General features: G+C 35.0%; 1 protein-coding gene across 1 annotated transcript in view; it reads left to right on the plus strand.

The window, feature by feature from the left end:
- Positions 1-23,360, plus strand: part of LOC149776399 (serine/threonine-protein kinase Nek10-like) — a 130,873-nt gene that overhangs the window by 38,871 nt on the left and 68,642 nt on the right. Inside the window, exons 3-7 of the mRNA XM_089940776.1 lie at positions 4,528-4,588; positions 13,973-14,097; positions 14,670-14,768; positions 17,570-17,696; positions 18,286-18,364. Of these exons, the coding sequence (XP_089796902.1) occupies positions 4,528-4,588; positions 13,973-14,097; positions 14,670-14,768; positions 17,570-17,696; positions 18,286-18,364 (491 nt within the window). The remainder of the gene's footprint in view (positions 1-4,527; positions 4,589-13,972; positions 14,098-14,669; positions 14,769-17,569; positions 17,697-18,285; positions 18,365-23,360) is intronic.

Consider the following 23,360-nt stretch of genomic DNA (forward strand, 5'->3'; position numbering starts at 1 on the left):
CTATAATCAGCTGGTCCACAAAGATCTTCAACGGCTTTGCCCCTCTGTCCTTTATAGCAAAAATGAAATGTTATGATACAATTATCCTCTTTTTTAAATCCATCTTTTGTCAGTTCTGTGTTTAGTATTTAGTAGTTTATATCATAAATGTTTCCTTTGAATACAACAGAGAGATCAGTCAAAGGTGTTCTTGGGCCTCTTGCTGTTCAGATCCATTATCATCTCAATCAGGGCTAAAGGAAACGCTCATAGTTTTGGCAGTGTGTTTATGTTGACATTAATCAATTTTAAACTGACTATTGAGCAGTTTGAGGAAACTAATGATTATCATGAAAATTTGACCAATTCCCAGCATTAGCTTTTATGAAGTGGGGAGTACTTGTTAAGTTCAGTTAGTGCTTTTTTTTTTACATTAAAGATGTCCCCTGGGGAGGGGCAGCACAGGCATGTACAATAGGCCTGATGTATCCTTCATCATGTTAATAAGTGGCAATTAATGACAAACTGTTTACCTTAGGATGTGTCCTGTGAGGATGTTCCATTTGAGAAGGCTTTGAACTTTTTAAAAAGTGTGCAGATTTATGCCAGAATATGGACATTGTTACAGTTGAAAGATTTTACCCTTTTTGGTTTACTGAGCACTGTATAGCCTTGGTTGTGCTGCTGTCCCATTCAACCTTGTGCATATATACTCTACTTACAAACAGTAAAAAAAGTTTACACTAGCACAGTGTTTCATATCCCCATTAATGGTTTCAAGCCTCAGTAAAATCAAACTTGTTACCTCTTTGTTCAGTATTGATTTTCAGATTATTGGTTGTAACATAAAGGTCATTGTGTACATAAGAAATATTATAGATATTTCAATATAATAGACTTCCCCACGGAGTTCATATATCCATTCGGTATGGAGGGCTATTTTTAGAGTGTGTTCCCAGGTCATGCTTTGAATTCTATTTTATAGTGTATAACTTAAGGATTATAATTTTGTGACTGTTGACAATAGGTGTGACTGTTGGCTTTCCTGAGCAGACTTGTACAGTATCATGAAATTTCTTCATTTTAATGGCCAGTAAAAGTAAAATCAAATTAAAACATTAGAAATTACCTGTATTATTCAGTTTAAAGGGATTTTTTTTATGGATCAGACTTCTCAAAAGAGGTAGGTATAAGAATTCATGCATTAGTCTATTTTTAAAGAATATCTTATAAGCCATCTGTGTGGCATTTACGTAAATTTGTTGTCAGCACAGTGCGATTCATATTTATTCTTTGAGTGCACTTTGAGATATATGGGACTCTGTTTTAGCAGATCTTTCTGTACAGTACTGGTTTATGGCATTGACCAAATATCTACATACATTTGGAACTTCAAAGCATGATATGAATTCAGACTATACCTGGTGATTTAAAGCTATGAGAAAGTAAAATCACATTTATGTTTTATATATCCATGGGTGCCGTTTACCTGTGGATCTGGGTTCGAATCTCCGTAGAATATGAATGAAACATTCTCTAACCTGTATGATAGTATTATTTGTATTAAAATATTAATTCTGCCTTCTATTATCAAGCATTCTTCTATAGGAATCCAGGGATAACACTTTCCATTCTGTCTGGTGTATATTTATAATTCTCTCTCTTTGTCTCTGTCTTTCTCTCTCTCTCTCTCTCTCTCTCTCTCTATATATATATATATATATATATATATATATATATATATATATATATATATATATATATTCATTCATATGTGTGCGTGTGTGACCATTCCTAGTTCACATTACCCCTTTCTGAAACAAATAGGTAATTTTACTTTTTCTCAGCTTTTAAATTGCCAGTTTATTAGGCTTAAATTCATACTAGGCATGTCATCTAATCTACTGTGCAACTTTGACAGTCTGTTGTGCAACTTTGACAGTCTGTTATGCAACTTTGACACAGTCTTGTGCAACTTTGACAGTCTGTTATGCAACTTTGACACAGTCTGTTGTGCATCTTTGACATGGTGATGGTCTGTTCTTTTTACATGTAGTAGGATGCAAATTTTTCAGTACAAATCGAGAAAGCCAACTGTTGCTTGAAAACACTTGATTGAACTCTCTTTAGTCATATCAGTTATTTTTTGTCATATAAAACAATAACGGAGATTGAAAATATAGATTGGGCTTGTAAACTGAATGCATAATAGAAGCATATTCACTTGTTTTCTTGGTGGGATTTTTGGCTCTACTGCTTGTGGACTAGGAGAGTTTATGGGATGGCTTGTTGCCCATCATCCATCTGTCTTTGTAACATTGTTATCACTATGCCTTCTAGGGGACTGCTGTGAAGCTTGACACATTCATCCCAAGGTCTAGTTCACCTTAAATGAAAATGGTGCTAGACAGCCATTCAGTATGGCCAGTTATAATCTTGAAAATCTTGCTATTGCTAATAGTCCTGAATGGATGGTCATATCAGCATGGGGTTTTTGACCAAAAGACTTATTATGATGTCTAGTTGGCCCAGTATGAAAAAGGTACCAGTTTTACAATTACTATGACTGCCACGTAAGCCTCGTGGAATTCTTGTTATAGATACTTCTCCAGAAGAGATAGTCATATTGGCATTATGACTTCATATGATGTCTAGCTGGTCCTAAGTAAAAGTGGTTTCATATGGAAATTAATAGCAGTCTTAATATTACTCTTTCTGAGTGGATGGTCATATGAACACAGGCATTTCAATAAAAGACTTCTTATGATGTTAGGTTGGTCTTAAATAAAATTTATGCTGATATGACTTCTAGTTTGGCTGCCATCTTGAAAATCATGTTATAGTTTCTTCTCCAGAACAGAAAGTTATATTGACACGTGGTTTTACTAGATGAATAATTATGAAATCTGGTTGGTTATAATGGTTCCACTTGGGCTTCCAATATGGCATCCACAGCAACTAGCTTGAAAAACTTATTTTTATTTCTCCTAATAGGATTCCTAAATAAAATGATGCCACTCTGACTTCCAATATAGCCACCATGGCAGGCATCTTGTAAATCATATTGCTGTGAATTGATGGTCACATCAACATGGGGTTTTCACTAGCTGTTTTGTGATGTCTAGAAAAAGTTGTTGTTGTTTTGGGGTTTAACACCATTTTTCAGCACACAATAGGCTATACATGGCAGCCAGTATTAACAGCGGAGGAAGAACCCGGGAAAACCCCAGAAAGAACCACCGACCCATGAGAAGCTACTGGCAAGCTTTCTCACATACCAGGGCCCCAAGTGACCGAGTGGTGTCTTGTTGGTCCTAAATGAAAATGCTGCCACCTAGATAGATATCCAGTATGTGGAGCCACAGTGGTCTGATTGTACATTTTGTTATTTCTACTCTTCCTGAATGGATGGTCAATTCAGCATGGGAAAAGACTTGTGATGTCTAGCTCGAAAATGGTACTGATCTGACATCCAGTATGGCCACCTCTGCAGTCTTGCTATTGCCACTCCATCTGAATGGAAAGTTATATTGTCAAGAGTTTTCACTGGGAGACATCATAATTTATGATATCAAGTTGGTCTAAAACAGAAAACTGTGGTGATTTTATATCCAGTATGGCTGCCACAGTGACGTACCACCTCAAAATTCTGATTGCCACTTTTCCTAGATGAAAAGTCACATCAGCATTGGATTTTCACCAGAAAACTTCTTATAATGTCATAATTGGTACTTGATGAAAATAATTGCTGGTCTGATTCCATATCCACAATGAACATATTGAAAATCTTGTCACTATGATTCATCTGAATGGATTGGTATATCAACATATGATTTCAAGAGACAAGTCTTTTAATGGTGTCTAGTTTGTCCTAAATGAAAATGGCAGTGCTCTTACATCCAGGCAGCTAATTTGAAAATGATATTGCTCAAGAATATTGGAGATGTTTTCAATGCTCAGCAGTTAAGAAGAAGAAATGGTCTTGTATTAAATTTATGGACATTTGTTTTTCAGTCCCTTTGAAGGACTCTTATTAGTTCTTGACAGAGAGTAGAAGATCCCCACCTTTACCCAGATTGCCAGTCCATTGCAAGTTGACACCCACTTCCCCCCTGCCTGAGACCCATTACTATTTGTTAGCTGAAGATATGTTTAAAATGTACTGTATGGCAGCTCAAGACAAATAAAAAACAAGTTTGCTTGGGAAATGAACATGTACTTGATTTGCCTAGAGTTTAACATATGTAGAATAATAATGAAAGATATTGAGTGTTTTCTACCTATTCTTAACCTTGTCAGCTGGACCTGGTACTTGCATGATTACATGGGAACATTGTGCATAGCCTGACAGCATCACAAAATAAATATTGGTTTTGGCAGCCTACTTTCAGTAATGAATTTAGAGGGGGTTCAGGTAAAAACAAACCACTCTTCTTCAAGATCGAACTCCTCTAGAAACATTATGGATACACCTGATGCTTCAGTCTAATCATGATGGCCTTTAGCCATTCTTCAATAAGTTAACAAGAATCTGTCTTTTTTTTCCAGAGAAATAGAAGATTTGAAGAAACTCCTTAACCTCATCAATACACCAGCCAGTAAACAACAGGTAACTGTGACCTAAAATTACAGTAATTAGCTCATTGAAGTTATCATTGTGCTGCTTTTTATCTAAATTCACTAAAGCAAAGTCAGCTGTTGAAAATGAAAATTTTAGTGACATAATGCAGCACATCATCACTAGGAGGCCATTCATTAACTGTGCAGTCTGGACTCCACATATAAGCCAGTATATACACATTAATGCGGTTTCTGCTATAAGGCAAGCCTATTCATTCATCCTATTTCATTAAGTGGTAGTAAAATTACATGTATTGTGTACTTAATTATAAGGCAGGGTAGTACTGCATCTAGCTTTACACTACCAAAGTAGTAAAAACATTTCATATATACCAGTTGCTATATTTTGTATCCATGGTTTTGGCATACAGAAATATTATGCCAACTCGGCTAGTTTTTAAATTACTTTCCAAGCAGGTTAATGTATGGTGAAATTCACGGGACTTAAAGGTATTCATAGCTTCTCCAATGAAACAGTAAAAAACGCTTTCCTTTTATATCAGCTTGTTGTGCTGCCAAAGTTTAATTGCTTTTCAAAAGTTGATGCAATTTCTAATGAAAGTTCACTTTTCTGACATTTAAAGGTCTTGAATATTAAACAAATGCAAGGATAGCTTAGCTCTTAAAGGAACTTGACCGTTCAGACAAGGATTCCCGTTTCCAGTTGCCATATTTTGTATCCATGGTTTTGGCATACAGAAATATTATGCCAACTCAGCTAGTTTTTAAATTACTTTCCAAGCAGGTTAATGTATGGTGAAATTCACGGGACTAAAGGTATTCATAGCTTCTCCAAAGAAACAGTAAAAAACACTTTCCTTTTATATCAGCTTATTGTGCTGCCAAAGTTTAATTGCTTTTCAAAAGTTGATGCAATTTCTAATGAAAGTTCACTTTTCTGACATTTAAAGGTCTTGAATATTGAACAAATGCAAGGATAGCTTAGCTCTTAAAGGCACTTGACCGTTCAGACAAGGATTCCCATTTCAATTGATATGGGCAAAAATGTTGGTGTCCAGCTCTGGCCATTTTTGATATGATAAAAAAATAAATTATGTGCTGATAAAAGAGTGGCCAAAACTTTTTAAAAATCTTGGTTGCCCACTGAGAAGTCTGGTTGCCCAACAAAGCTGATCTGGTTGCCCTGTACTTCCATAGTTTTGGTTCCAGTTAAACTAAGATTCAGTGTTTTGTATGTTTGCATTACCCTTAAGATTTCAAACATTAATTCAAGAGCAGTTTGGTTTAGGCAGCAAGGAATATTATCAAAATCTCTTCTGATATTAAATAAAAAAGTACATTTGTATTAATTTGCATTGTTTTCTTGTGCGATTGGAGCTTCTAGAAAAATACCATATATGAACAAATAAGATTTAAATTTTGTGAAGAAATCTTGATTGACAGCCTTTGCCAATTACTTTCAAAGTAAAACAAATTACTTTCAAACCCAAAATAGATAATCAGTAAGTAAGTTAGTATGTAAGCAAGTAGGTAAATGGTTATTTTGGTGGGTAACTATGTGAGCCTCATTCAAATCACAAGCCAATTATCATGCCATGTGAATTCCTCAAAAAAGAGAATACCTCACTATATACCAGTAGTGGTAATGAAAAGGTGCTCTTGTCATTCATTTTCAGTTATTGCACAATCTTATGTCAATGTGAATCTATTTTAAAAATGATAATGATTCATAAAATATTGACAGACACTGTTATGCATGGCCAAGCTAATTTCAAGTCCTGCATACCATTACTGATTGAAAACATAAAACACAGAACCATTGACATCAGCATAATCAAATGGGACTTGTTAGTTTGAGCTCCATTTCATTTCAGACACATCCCAGGCACTGTATAAATTCCACATGGAAATGCTATTTTCTAAATTTTGATTAATGTTGAAGTCAATTCTCATTATATTAATAGCACATGAATTACATAAAAAATATATTACACATGTCTAGATTAGCTGATCGTGGTTATGGGACCCTCATCTGCTATTTAGTGCTGGTTTTCAAAATTGCTTATGATTTCCTGTCAGGCTGTTTTCTAAATTATCAGTAGTATGCACTTGATAAGATTATAAACTTTTAATGTGATGTTCATCCAAATGGGAATAGAAGAGTAAATGTTATTGGTTGTAATGGGAATCATTGACCAATGTCAGTTTGTTTTGCTTTGTGAGTATATGTGTATGCAAATATGGTCAAATGGGCCTAGTGGTGGCCAGGTGGTTATTGGCACTGAATCTATGACTCACTAAAGTTTGAACTGTGTTCAGTTGCAGACCAGGGTTTTTCTGGTTCAAACCCAGCCAATGGTAATGAGGTGATAATTAGAAGGGTCCACTTTTCTTCCAGCGGCATGTTTTTTTTCTTCTTCTGGGTACTCTGATTTCCTCCACTTCACAATTGCAGCCTCCAATTGCTTCCCTTGTCAGTGTAGGGATAGGTAGTGGGTCATCAATATAGAAATCCCTACACTTCATCATTGGGGAGTGTTGGGTTGGTCACTTGACCTCACCAGTTGATAATACTTCTTAAAAGTACCATAGGAATATGCAGACATACAATAAAAACAGTACATGGCACTTAATGTGATTGGATACATGAAATCAGTCTTCAGTTATGTATGTTTAATCAAGCGGTGACACCTAGTGAGGATTTTCATGCTTGTACTTTATCACCTACAGGTGACACCTTGTGAAGCTCTTATCTCTAGCAGAAAAAAAAAAAACAAGGTACCCTCTATTAACCTTGTATCAAAGTAAATACTGATGATGAACTTAGGAGATGGAAATTTGGATGTCAGATGAGGCATTAGGATAAATGCTTGGTAATTAAAATTTGGTTGTTTGGGGCCTCTCAATCAGATTAAAATCAGATCTCCACTGTCCTACATGAAGATCTGGCAGTAATCACTTAGGGGTCATGTACTGATGACCTATGTTATAACCATACTTGCAAATTTCATTAGCCAATTGGATGAAGATTTATATCTTTGCATTTAGGAGGCTGAGCAGTATAGCTGAAGAGCATCAATGTGCACTGAATGATTGATTTACCTTCATATTCTGAAAGCTTGCATTTCCATTGGCTAATTCAAAGTTTACCAGAACATGACCTCTAAGCAGTCGCTCTCAGATCTTCACGTGGAGATCTGACTTTTATCAGATTGGGGGCCCTCTGGGCTTATTTTCTCTAAATGGCTATAATACATATATTTGTAATAACAGAATTACAGGGGCCCCAAGTGGCCGAGTGGTCTAAAGTGCTCTCCGTTACGGATCACTGCCATCTCACCTCTGTCTGCATGGGTTCAAGTCTTGGATTCGGCTAATGTGGGTATGTGAGAAAGTTTGCCAGTAGCTTCTCGTGGGTTAGTGGTTCTTTCCTGGGGTTTCCCGGGTTCTTCCTCCACCATTAATACTGGCTGCCATGTATAGCCTATCATGTGCTGAAAAATGGCGTTAAACCCTAAAACAACAAAACAACAACAGAAATTTTATGTTTTTCTGAAGGTTGGATCTTGTCTCCATTTGAAATAAAGAGAACAAAGTTAGAAACATCTTAGAACTGTTAATTCTAACTTGTTTATTTACATATCAAACTTTAGGCTGTCAGCAGCTTTATCGAATATCAAATGTGGAAAAAAAGCCTTGGAGAGTATTTTATCTTAATATGTAAACATACGTTAGCATATTAAAGTGCAGAAAGTACTTAGATATTAAGCCTAACGGAGCATAGGTTAAAAGCCATATTTTATAGTTGTTGATTGGATAGCACACCTATGTTTGTGTTGGTTCTGTTACAGTCACAAAACCTTCAGAGCAGAATTTGTAAATGTTAGAGCCACATAAAATTCAGTCAGTCTCTTTAATACTGATTTCAAAATGTTGAACATATCAGGTGACTTTGCATTCAAGCTTTCTGTTTTTAAGATATGTAGATGTCTACTGCATGGAACTAGACACCACACATTTGATGCTTACTCCTGATTCTTTGCAGTTAATATTTTAATCTGGTGGAAGGAACAATTAACAGGCATATTTGTATTTATAAGCAGATGACCTGATTAGATTTTGGGGCTATTACTAAAAAATTTCAGGTGTTTTTTTTTAAAACACATTTTTGGACCTTTCTGAAAAATATTGACAGCCCTTGTTAGCACAGTTCTGTGGAACCACTTGAAGTAGAGAAATTAAATCTAATATACTAATTTGTCTGCTTAAGTAGTATTACAGTGCCCCGGCTTATAGAGTTTGATAGCTGAAGTAGATTAACTCCTTCTATACACCATGACTTTACTAATGCACTAGAAATAATCATGCTGACACTTGTGTTGAAGCAATTTTCAGGTATTTATCGTGGTTGATATTAGTGGGCTAAGGGTGATTTTTTAATGTGCACATTGGTGACATAACTAATATTGGAAAGGAAAATTGCTGGCAGCCATTGTGACTACATGTACTCCCTATATTGAGAATCCCTTGATCACCACTGAATTATGTATACAATATTCCAGACAATATTTATGTAGCTATATTTTATTTTCCCTGTTTATATATACTGACTGTAACAGAGATTGTGTGGAAACATTATTAAACAATAAACTATGGAATAGATAGCAAAAAATTCAGAGATTGATGCATATAATATTTGGAAAGAATATATCCAATCATGGGACTATATTACCAGAGGAATAGAGTCTTTTTAACATTGTAGAAAAGTTTAAGCTGCTTTTTCTTTCAAATGCATCATAGAGCTTTGTCATAAAAGCGTATAAGGTCTGGTATGATTTTTCAAGCATGTATCTGGAGCATCATGGTAAATTAATCAACTTCAAAATTATCTTGGAAACACAATGGCTTAGACTTGGTCAATCCTATGAGAAAAATGTGAAAAGCCATAATATGTTGTTGCACTGGAAAAAATGAAATGTTTGATACTGAACAGACCATCCAGTAGGCCATATATGTGGATAATGAAATGAGTAGCAAATACTCTATGATACCATTAGCAAATATAGTAGTAGCAATGAAGATCATTAAGGATAAGTTAATGAAAGAAATGATGTTAGCATTATAATATACGGACTAACCAATGACACATTTTTGTAAGAATGTGAAATTTTTAGAACATCAGGAGTCTAAGCAGGAGATGCAGTGTTGTGAGTTTTGTGCAATGATATTCAGATGTAAAGACAGAAACTGTGTAGTCAGTGTACAAGCAGTGCAAGAAATGTTATCAGTCTCATAATCAGCATTGCAGACCATGCAGATCTGTTAAGGAGTTGTTGTTGTTCTAGAGTTTAACGCCATTTTTCAGCACAAGATAGGCTATATATTGCGGCCAGTATAACTGGTGGAGGAAGAACCCTGGAAAACCCAGGAAGAACCACTGACCCACGAGAAGCTACTGGCAGGCTTTCCCACATACCCACGCTAGCCGAGCCTTGGACTCGAACCCACGCAGACAGCTGTTAAGGAGTATTATTGTGCATGCCGTCAAAGATTTGCTGATTGTATGATCATAGAAACGCCAGACAATATGATTGTAGAAACGCTATATGATTATCGTGGAAACACCAGATGATATGATTGTAGAAACACCCAACGACATTGATTAAATTGATACAGAAGTCAGCGAAATAATTGCCAGGATTTAAGTGATGACAGTTTCTGATCCTGATAAAGTAAAAATGCATAAAACATTTCATTACAATTAGACAATGATTTTCCATAAAAGCCAGTATGCCTGCCGTAAATCAGTTGAAGTAACTCGCTTGACAGCATTGGATACGAATACCAAGCAGTATGCGAGAAGTTTGCATACATGAGTTGCAGTAAATGACCATAATGACTTTCTTCCAATGAACCACTGCTGTATGTAACAACAACATTAACAATGCAACAGCTGAAACAATCTATATTTGCATGATCATAATGTACAAATACCAAGAGGTGCAAGAAAGGCTTACATACATGTGTTATTAGGTCTTACAGTTGCTCTGTATCAGTCTGACACAACTTCGTGAAACTGCAGCATGATTAAATATCAGAATTCCTATGCTGACCAAATGAGCAGAAAATAGAGAAGTATGAAAATAACGATTGACACATCACATTCACTATTACCGCTGAGGCTGTCAAATATGTTACTTGACGAGACCTGCAAGTACCTGATTTCAATTACAGAAGAATCATGGTGATTTTGAAAATTATCATGTAATTATTTATGCATATGTGCCAGGCAAAGATGCTAGAAAAAGATGATTCCTGGAATCATATCAGAGTTTTAATGCTCTGGTACCTCTGGAGTTAAAGAAGGTATTGTTCTTGGTGCACATTTGACTATGCCACTTAATCATGAGTCATGAGACAAGGATGGGTTTAAAATCAAAACCCCATGCATTCATGGCGGTCCACTTATTATCTTAATCCATCAAGACACCAAGGCTATCAATTACGAAATCAGTTAAAGCATGAAACAGATTCTCAGGACATTGGAAATTTAGTATACCAATGCAAGTTGGACTCTTGACAGATGCAAATCAGTTGAACTGCATACTTCCCCAATCATACCACTCCAATGTTCAAGTTACATACCAGTATCAATGTATATTCTGCCACATTTGGTGATAAATGTGAAAAACAAGGACAGCGGATGTTTTGTATGGGCACATGTGTTCACGTTATATCTTGTGAGTGACAACATAGAACAGTAACAGAAATACCAGCAATATCCGAATGAACTCAGTTTTGGATGCTCCCTACATTCAAATTAATATGTATCTGCACAGAGAGGTCATGAATAATTTGGAGAAATATTTTTTTAAACTCATCAGCGATGCTGCATTTGGAAAACAATGGAAAACCTCTGCAGACGTATACATTTTGGCTTTGATTGTGAACAAGAACAACTTCAAAGGCTCTTAACAGACACAGCATATCAGTTATGCAAACTGTTTGACAGCAGACTCTTAGCTAGAAAGTCAAGCTGAAGTTGTCAAAGCCAATTTATGTTGGTGCATCCATGCTGGATTTATCACAGCTGCTCATATATGAGTTTTATTATGACATGATTAAACCAATTTACCAAGATCATATCAAAATGCTCTGCACAGACACTGATTCACTTTTGATACATATTAACACTGACGATGTTTACATGGATATGGCATCCAACATACTGTACTTGTAAATGAATTTGACACAAGTTATTGTTCAAAATATATTTTGCTATTTAGTAACACCTATAAAATGGTTTTTGACAAGTTCAGAAATGAAAATGCTGGCAAGCCAATCAAAGAACACTGTCACAGAATTGTATAAATCCTTTTATTTATTAAATACATGTACTCAAGTTTTGTAATTTGTGTAAAACGATATCCGAGGGTGATATATTTATATTGTACAAAGATTTCAAAATAGTGAGTTCGGTTCATCCTAGGCCACCTGTGTGAAGTGCTTTCGATGGGAAGAACTGATTACTTCCAGCACACAGACGATGTATTGCGGCATCGTCTGTGTATAAAATGCCTCACAGTAAGACTAAATCTTCACATTACGGAACACCTTGTCAGTGAGCGGTTTACTTTAAGGACTTGCACATCTTCAGCAGTAGAGCTGACCAGAGTGATCAGAATCGCAACTGTATAGCTGACCAGAGTGACCAGAGTGATCCAAGATGCAGCTGTATAGCTGACCAGATTGACCAGAGTGATCGGCGTTGCAGTTGTATAGCTGACCAGAGTGATAATTGAAGTCAATATGGTACCAGCTGCAGAGCTAACCTTAGAAGTTGACCATAGCAGCTGTGAAGCTGAACCATAGCAGCCGTAGAGCTGAGTAAACGGTGTTGCTGGTCGAGTAGCAGGTGAGCGGGCATTGCTGACCGAGATTGGTGGGCGCTGACTGCTGGACTGACCAACCTGGAATACTGACTTTGTGATTGACCAGTGTGACTAGTAGCCAAGTGTGCTGGTGAAGGATTGTAACTCCATACATGTAATCTTTTAGTCGTGGGCTAATCTTTAGAGTTTGTAATACCCAGTATGTTTTTGGGACTGTAAAGATATTTTGTACATCTGTCCCTTTGTTTTCATCATTTTCACTATTTGAGTGAATACATTTTTACTTATGAGTAAATTACCACAGTGTTACTATCTGAGTAAAACACATCATTCTTTTGTTGTGAAATCATTACAAATCATTCACCCCTTGTCCTTGTGCTTGTAAGGTCATTTATTTGTATTTTCATTATTTAGTTCGTGTGGATTATATTAATTGATCCAATATTTGGATATTATATGCACATTTTAATCATAATTCTTTTCTCATTCAAGTCATAATGGCATTAAACATTGTATTTGTATCACCAACAAAAAGTGTTCTGCTGTAAATCAAAAATCCCACCCGGTTATTTTGTTACAAATACATGGGACTGCATCTTAAATTTTATTCATTTGTGGTTGGACTGCAGAGTGGTCAGAACATGCGACGGTGAAAGGAGTTCCCCTTGTTGTTGCTGCAAAAGATCTCAAACATGACATGTGGACTGCTTTTTGAGTGAACAGTGCAAATTCACAAACACACACACACACAACAAAAGTAACTCTGTTCAAAGAAATATTGTATAGGCGTGATCGTTGCAAAAAGTTGAGTTAACATATAATTTTGAATGGATTCATTTAAAAAAGCATGATTTATAACAGAAATATAACTTTGTATTTGAAGGATTTTACCTAGTTTTCCATTTATCTAGAAATTTGTACCATATGTATTTACTTATGAGTCCAAATGCAAACTGCACTGACCCAGATCTGCCTTTGCATAATGCACTGGCAGATCTGGGTCTGTGAAGTTTGTTAGGAGCAAACAGTAGAATAAACAACAGAGACCCTGATCTGCAAGGACATTATGCTACAGCAGCTCAGGATCTCTGTTCTTTTGCAGATTGACTTGACTTTCAAGTGAAAATATATGATATGCCTTTTTGAGGATACCTAAATTTTGCTCTGTGCTATAAGAATTTTGTTGGCCTTCACAAACTTGTATAAACTCACAAATGTATATAAATTCACAAACTTGTATGAACTCACAAACATATAATTTACACAGTAGGAAGAATTTTAGAAAGTTCATGAACAAAATTTGCAAAATTATTATTCAGCATAAAACTGTGCTTCAAATTTATGTTCAGTTATTCGTAAAATCTGTGATTCATTTAATTACTGTTATAGTTTGTACTCCATACACCCACTTGCAAGTTTAGTTAACCACAAAGATAACATGTTGTCCTACTGGTTACTCCAGACATACTGCAATGACCCAGATCTGCCAGTCCATTATATAAACAGTATCTCTATTTCAGCTTCCATCAATTAATTATGAGAATGGTCAGTGTAGAAGTAAATCTGACCAGTGGCCAGTCCCTCAGCCAAAATCTGGAGCTCATCAACACCAGTCAACAGAAGTCTATGCTCTGGAACAGTTCAGGTTAGCTTTTTAGTTTCCCCAGGATTCTACAAATATTTACAAAAGTTTTAAGTGACTGTAATTCCTTGTATGTACAGTTGTACCAGGTCCATATGCAGTGTTGTATGTGTGTGCGTAAGTGACTAACTAGTAAGAGTGGAAGCCATTGATTGTACTTTTCAGTGATAAGAACAGTGAGAGGGCATTTTCTTGTGAATTTCCCATTTTTGTGAAAAATGTATGAGTATAAGTGAGATGAGTATAGCCTGTTTGTAAAATTGTCATAATTTTAATGATTTTGCAATTGAGTATTTCATTAAAGTGTACTGAACTCTTTAGTAAATTATTTGAAACCGAACCTCAGGTAAAATGTTATGATTTAAGGCTAATTTCCCATTATGATATATCATGGTTGGAAGACAATTAATTTTCATTTTTATTCACATTCAATAGGCATGATTTTCACAGTAAAGAAGTTGTTTCCTTTTAAGAACACCAACTCAAAACAGAGTTTTCACTTGCATTGCAACCATGGCATATCCTTTTAAATGCTTTCTCAGATTTACTTTGGAAGTGGTATTTTTTTGTTTCAGCTCGAAGTACCAGAATGAGCGTCACTTCAGTCGACATCCAAACCACAAGAAATTCCATGAAATATTTTCAGCCTTAATTAAACAGAGGCTCTGCTGCATGTAAGTTTAAATGATAGCATATAAATCTTTAATGGACATACAGTCTAAATGATATAATATAAATCTTGAATGGACAGTTTAAATGATAGAATATAAATCTTGAATGGACAGTCTAAATGATAGAATATAAATCTTGAATGGACATACAGTTTAAATGATAGAATATAAATCTTGAATGGACATACAGTTTAAATGATAGAATATAAATCTTGAATGGACGTACAGTCTAAATGATAGAATATAAATCTTGAATGGACATACAGTTTAAATGATAGAATATAAATCTTGAATGGACGTACAGTTTAAATGATACAATATAAATCTTGAATGGACGTACAGTCTAAATGATAGAATATAAATCTTGAATGGACATACAGTTTAAATGATAGAATATAAATCTTGAATGGACGTACAGTCTAAATGATAGAATATAAATCTTGAATGGACATACAGTCTAAATGATAGAATATAAATCTTGAATGGACATACAGTTTAAATGATAGAATATAAATCTTGAATGGGCATACAGTCTAAATGATAGAATATAAATCTTGAATGGACGTACAGTCTAAATGATAGAATATAAATCTTGAATGGACGTACAGTTTAAACGATACAATATAAATCTTGAATGGACGTACATTTTTAAAAACTATAAATGTTTCATACTGTACTCAGTTAAACGAACTCATTGGAAAATAATACTTTTTGTATCACCACATTATTAGAGATAAACATGGTTTAAGGTCAGAAAGCCTCATAATGCAAGACACACATAAGCATATTAATTGTACTTGTAATAATCACACCACTAATGAGTTCTGTTACAGTTAGTTAGAGCGAGCATTAGTATGTTTCATTGCAAATTGTTTATTTCAGTTTTGGTCATACATCTTTTTGTTAAATCTAGTTCCACATGATTTTACTAGTATGTATCAGACTTTTGGCCATTTATTGACGTAGTGAGCTATTCAGAGGTAATGAATAAATACTTTCAAAATGTTTCCTTCATAAGCAAGTTTTTTCTTTTCTTTTATTTATTTATTTATTTATTTAGGTTAAAGTTAAAGAACATTTATTTTAATTTTCAAATTTGTGTGATTCTTTTTGTTTAGATTTCAGTGGAAGTTAGAACTTGTATCATCTGCTAAAAACCTCAAAAAACAATGCATGGTTTAATCAAATCATCATGGGGGGGGGGTAAAAGTTGATTGTTAATTGATCATTAATTATAAGAGTACAATGACTGATTGTTAAATATTTGATGTGATTCTCAACATTATTGCTGAGTAAATGGGACACTTGTAAACCTGTACTACATGCCCTTTTGTATAATTGTATATGTGCATGTCCCATAAAATCCATGAGTCACATGTGGACCTTTGTTTAATGTTGAGATGTAATCAGATCATTTCATTGCATTGTACTGAAGTAAGAGGTTTAAAAGAGTGTTTGATCACACTTTAGTCTACTTTCCAACTTGTTTGTGGATATCACCTCAAAATTGTTGTTACTGATTTACAGATAATGTAAACACTAAACTGAAAGTGCAAAGTTTATCATCCAATTTCATGCGTTGATTTTGTGTAGTTTCTTATGCCAATCCCTAAATTCTTCAAACAGTAGATGACATTACATATTTTAAGTTGTTACCAAGAAAAGGAATGATGTAAAGTTTAGCTTTGTTGTTGATTAAAAGTGTTCCTTACTAATGACTAGGTTTTCCTGCTACTTTCTTTCTTAACTGTATCGTAGATCAGGAATACTTCAAAATTTTCTTTTGTAGTGCATGTGCAGGATTTGGAAAATTGTAGAATTAAAATCCATTTAAAAGTAGTGTCACCAAAATTGCAATAAATTGCCATTTTTATAAATTGCCATTGCACTGTTTTCAGATGATAAAATATTCTCTTTTTTGTCATCTGCTCATCCTCAAGAAGAGGAGTCGCTGTGGTTCATCTGGTAGCTTGATGGACTTATGACTGAATTGGCTGTGGGTTCAAATCCTACTGTCACATCAGTCTGGGTCAACTACCCTGGTGTCACAGTTCATGGCCAACATGTTTCACTCCAATTACCTTTGCACTTAATGACAAGTTTATGTACTGTATGTACTTGTTTAAAAGACAGGTTCAGTTGCAAACTGCAAAGACCCAGATCTTTGGTGGCATAATGTCCCATCAGATCTGGGTCTGTGCAGTTCGTTAGGAGTAATCTGTACAAACAATGTAGACCCTGATCTGCAGATACATTATGCTCCGGCTGAGCATGATATGTATTGTTTGCAATTTGGGTCAACTTACAAGCAAGTAAATATAGTGTCTGTTCAGTAATACATCAAAACAAAAACATCATGAAAAATGTACCACATACAATCACAATAATTTAGTTCTTTTTCAAAGTTAGGTTATAAACACCTTTAAAATTTAACCATGACTTTTGAACTCCTCCTTTTTCCTTTTATGCACCATCACTATGGTTGCAGATTGGATTTAATATTTTTTGTTGTCAAGTATCATCAATATGATATGTGAAACATGACAGATAAATGTGATACTAGATATGATATGTGAAACATGACAGATAAATGTGATACTAGATATGATATGTGAAACATGACAGCTAAACGTGATACTAGAAATAATCAAGGTACCTCTCAGCCTCTGTGACTTTGTAAACAGAGATAATGCCCCCGTACAAGGAGACCCCTGTGACAGATGGATGGGTGCATATCAAGTTAAAACATAAGAATATTTAACATTGTATATTATTTGATCTAATAAAGACTTTTTTCTTTGCAGTGATTGGGTAAACTGGGCACCTCCAGAAAACATTTTACGGGTCTTAATGTGTCTTCGTATTTTAATGCGAGACTCTACACACCAAAAACACTTTTTTGATCTTGGATGTGTCAAAGTTTTATCTGAAGTAAGTGACATATTTTTGCTCTTAAATTTAGTGAATTCATTGTAAATTATACAATATTTGATTATAATTGCAAATTTAAAATGTTTGTTCAAAACAGTTAGAAGTATAGGTAGAGTGATTTGTACTTCATACATTATAAAGGTACTTTAGATAGGGTCACAACTTGATGATCTTTGTGGATTTGTTCACCTTGTAAATTCAGTACATTTTAAAGTGATATAAAAAAATCTGTGATGTTTATGAAATGATTGATTCTATGACTTGTAAAAATAGAAGTAATGGTGAATGATAAAAAGTGATGGTAAGTGATCCAGATTGATGGTACATGATAAAAGCTTTTGGTAAATGATACAAACCATTTATAATGATTAAAAACAGTTAAGTTCACAGATAAGGCTTTTTATATCTGTTATATTCTCATCACTTACATTGTAATCAACATTTTTAGATCATCATTGGATGTAACTTTTATACTAGGTTTGTATTAAGATGTGCACAAGAAATAATTTTGTTACTGACATTTCGTTCTCATTATTCCTTTTAAATAAATTGTCAAGTCTCAGTACCATACATATTATTACAATTTCAGCAATTCGGCAGAGCCACAGACAGTTATTTATTTCATGGAGATGGACCATTTGTGGTTGATATTCTGAAAGAAATGACAAGTAAGTTGTGCATTTTGTTTTCATTTCATCCCAAAAATTACTTTATAGCCATTGTTGACCCAAACATTTCCAGATACCTAGCAAAGACATGTAGATATATATCTTATCTCTTTAGAGTATAGGGACTTCTTCTTAACTATATGCTGCATTAGATGTATAGTGTTATAAATGTACAGTTGAAGCCCAGTTTTTGTCATAGATAGGGACTTCTTAACTATATTGCTGCATTAGATTTATAGTGTTATAAATGTACAGTTGAAGCCCAGTTTGTCATAGATAGGGACTTCTTAACTATATGCTGCATTAGATTTATAGTGTTATAAATGTACAGTTGAAGCTTAGTTTATGCCATAGATAGGGACTTCTTAACTATATGCTGCATTAGATGTATAGTGTTATAAATGTACAGTTGAAGCTCAGTTTATGCCATAGATAGGGGCTTCTTCTTAACTATATTGCTGCATTAGATTTATAGTGTTATAAATATACAGTTGAAGCTCAATTTATGCTATAGATAGGGACTTCTTCTTAACTATATGCTGCATTAGATGTATAGTGTTATAAATGTATAGTTGAAGCTCAGTTTATGCCATAGATAGGGACTTCTTAACTATATGCTGCATTAGATTTATAGTGTTATAAATGTACAGTTGAAGCTCAATTTATGCCATAGATAGGGACTTCTTCTTAACTATATGCTGCATTAGATGTATAGTGTTATAAATGTATAGTTGAAGCTCAGTTTATGCCATAGATAGGGACTTCTTCTTAACTATATGCTGCATAATATGTAGTGTTATAAATGTACAGTTGAACCTCAATTTATGCCATAGATGCACTCCAGAGGTTATGGCATAAATAAAAAATTATTACTGAAAATTGAAAGAATTTTTTGTATATGATACTTGTAAATTAAGGAAGTTCATGGGCAAATTATACCTCTAAATTTTCAAGTAATGATTATTTATGCATAATTTTAAAATAAATTATTATAATATGTATGTCAGCTGTACATGACTCACAACATAGTGATGGTTTAAAACCGAGCATATTGATGCAAATTGAATGTCATTTCTTCATTATAAATGACATTAAAATGAAAGTGCTTAAATCAAGTTTGTGTATAACAAGCATCACCAGTATTTATTAGTCATGGGTCTTAGAAGAGAGATTCTCTAGATTGACAGAACTCATGATCAAATTTTGAAGACCTGGATATTCTACTTCCCAGTTAGAAACAATTTATACTTTTAAAATGTTTGGGATAACATATGTTGTTAACACCAAAAAGGCAACGATACCAGATGGAGTTGTGACCATCTTGATGTGTATCACATGAGACTTTGACAAGTCATTGGCTTGGTGACAAAGACCAGCTGAAGGTGCACTTGATTAGATGGCTCTCTTTGATAACTGTTCACAATGTGTTTGAGTACTATAATTGTAAACCTGCACAAAATGTCAAGAACTTATAACTGTTGTGTAGTTCATGTTAATCGAGTTGCCACAATAAAACATGGACTGTATAAACATTGAAAGAAACATTGCAACATTGGACTAAATGCATAAAATGAAACTTTTGCATGCTTTGAATACATACAAAAATATGGTTTAAACTACAAGTATTTAGTTTATTTGTTTTATGAAGAATATGCATATTAGCAGTTTGTCCTCTAATATTTATATAATTATACTTTTTTTGTGGAAGGGTGTTTAAGCCTCCAATAACATAATAAATCTTTATTAAAGCTGTTCTGATCTTAATATTTCATGTTAACATTTGTCTTGTTTTAGCTAGGTAAATAATTATAGATCTTATATACAGTTTTATTTCAAATAACAAAATGAGTCAAATAATGTATACCTATTGCATACTCTGACAGTCAGATTTTGTCAGTTTCATTTGAAAAGAGCACAAATTTGAAATGCTGTTGACACATGACAAAAGTCACAATACAATAAAGTGGCAAACTTCTTAATACAGACCTATGTACTGTGATTCAGCCTTCAGGACCCCCTAATACAGACAAGTAGTAGATAACAAAAGAAAATGACCATGTATATGTCAATGTGAACTTGGACCATCAAATGAACCGCTGCCTTTATATGAACCTGGACCATTGTATGAATTTTCCATGCCTGTCAAGAAGGAAACATGGGAAGAACAAAGTGTATCACCCATATAATGACCTGTGGCACCCACTTGGAATGAAATGGAACAAAGACACACATTGCCCCAAATATCAGCACTCGCATGCAAAAATTTACCTGTGTCTGCATGGGCAAATCTTATATGAGCCAAACCATGTGTACCCACGTAGAAAGAACAGCAAGAATGGTTAAAGGTATGAAGAATACAAGAACAAAGACATGCAGCACCCCAGAGAAACTAAAACATGTCACTCACACAGGAACAACAAAACGAAATAGACCAAAGACATGTAGTACCCCAGAGAAATGAAAACATGTCACTCACACAGGAACAACAAAAAGAAATAGACCAAAGACATGTAGCACCCCAGAGAAATGAAAACATGTATCACTCACACAGGAACAACAAAATGAAATGAACCAAAGACATGTAGCACCCCAGAGAAACGAAAACATGTATCACTCACAAAGCTGCAGGAACAACAAAAAGAAATAGACCAAAGACATGTAGCACCCCAGAGAAATGAAAACATGTATCACTCACACAGGAACAACAAGAAGAAATAGACCAAAGACATGTAGCACCCCAGATAAACAAAAACTTGTCACCCACACAGGAACAACAAAATGAAAGGCTAAGAGAGTAAGAGGCAAAGAGCAGACTGCTAGTGGAACAAAGACATGCATATGGGAACAAGAATTGTTAAGAAAACAAGAAGCAATGAACAGGCAGCTTGTGAAACAATGACAGGTATTTGATGAGGCATTCCAAGCCCAGAAATGTGTACCATTTCCACAAGACCCTGCATATATGCAGCAGGACCCAGAATTCCAAAAACAGCAACACAAATCACCGGAACACCTGCTATTGGAGCAAAAACATTTATATTAGCTACCACAGAAAGCCAAAGAAAAAAGATGTCATTGTAGAATCATGGACCCTCACAGCCTTGCAGATTGGAAACAATTGTCGCGTGGGTTCACAGAGATAACTATACACCAGAAGTCATTGATGAGGCTGCATTGATGTGTCAGCATTTGCTCACTAGTAATATCTTGGACCTAGGGCCATTTTCTGCATTGATGCATGAACGTTTTGATGATGTCGATGATGTATATAATCATTTCTGGGGTGATTCTTCACGAAATCAATGCTGTGATGCATCGTGTTATTGCAAACACAGCACCAAGTGTTACCTTGATGATAACAATCTCATCAACGAAATTAGAATTGTATGTGACTTTTTCTACACCAATCACTGTGGGACAATACCGCACTCCTGTACACTAAAGGTTGCACTAATGGCATTGTGCAGTCCTCACATAGATTAATATTTGATTACAGCCATTTGGGTGATTCACTGTGAATAACTTGTTTTTGTTTTCATCATATGGTGGTTCCTACTGGCACATTGTTGAACTTCTCACAGGCGCATATCAGTAAATTAAAGAAATCTGATGGATTATCACTTTCATATATAACCGGTAAAGACCCCGATATTTTCATATGCATGCATGAGTCCACACTTGGCTGTACCCTTCGTATGCTTGCTAGACATGCTGCTGGTGTTTTCTCTATGCAAAGTGTAAATACTAATTTTAACCATTGCTTTTATGCTTTGTCGATTACAATTTCATAGACGATTCCCTTCTATCAAATTTTCATGTTTTGCAGAGATATTTACAAGCTTTATTGGGGGGCCAAACGCAGCCATGTTAACCCATTAGGGTAACAGTGCTGTTGCAGTTTAACACACAGCAGGCCTTACCGCTGGTTAAGTTGTGTTGACATCATTTACATAGTGGATGCCTGCGCTAATCTTTTTGCTGACCACAGAACCATCATTTATGCTGTCTAGAACCACGTCAACACTGTTGTTTCACAACAGATTTTAAAAAAAGACATTACTGCTGAGGGGCAGTTTACCAGGTAAATAAGTACCCAGCATGGCCATAACACACCAAAACACCGGTATGTGATCTTACAAGATTCAACTTGGGCTAATAACAGTCAGACCCATAGTGTAATGACATAGGAATATCTGATGTTTCTTTGTGGTTAAATGGTCATCAGGAACTCACTGAAGAAATTTTGCTTAGTTTGACAGACAATGGTCATACATGAAAACATTGACAGTCAGGTTCTGCAGATTTCACTGCACAACTTTCAGATGTTGTATCTGATTTATTACTTTTTGTTGGAAGACCTGGACCTATTCAGTTAGTCCATGGTTGTCATGCACTTTCATGCATGTATTACTGATGTAGTTGATCTCACCACAATTCCCAATTACAGATCCATTGCTGTGATCCTCGCCAATAAGTGTCTGTTGTTGGAGGGCACTGGTGGCCAAATGAGTGACCTTGACACACCTATCAAAAACTTGTAGAATCATAACGCATGGTAGTAATTAAATCTGTTACATTTTCAAATGATCGTGTCCTGGCACTAAGTTAAGGTTTACCTAAGCCCAAAGAAGCTTGTGAACATAATGATGGCAATATGAAATGATTTTGTGATGTCTCATTGAAACATTGACTGGGAAATTTAACTGGAATTATCCCTGTACGGTTGACCCAAACACAACTTAGTTTAATGCAGTCAAATAAAAGATCACATCAGTGTCGTTAGACTTGTCAAAGTCAGAGGTGGCACAAATGCAAAAGATTGGTGGAAAATTTCCATTCCTTGTAGCCATTCTAGAATTATTAGCAGCTGCAACTCCCACAGTTGAAAAAAGACAGCTGTGTTAGGGTCCATCAGAACTGTATCTAGGATGGCTCGAAAAAAGGTGATTGCATCTCATGAATAAAAACAGGAAAAGGTATTTGACTAAGCCCATGG

Source organism: Sinohyriopsis cumingii, chromosome 18 (genome assembly GCF_028554795.1).
Source record: "Sinohyriopsis cumingii isolate HCF-2022 chromosome 18, ASM2855479v2, whole genome shotgun sequence".
Classification (NCBI taxonomy): Eukaryota; Metazoa; Mollusca; class Bivalvia; order Unionida; family Unionidae; genus Sinohyriopsis; species Sinohyriopsis cumingii.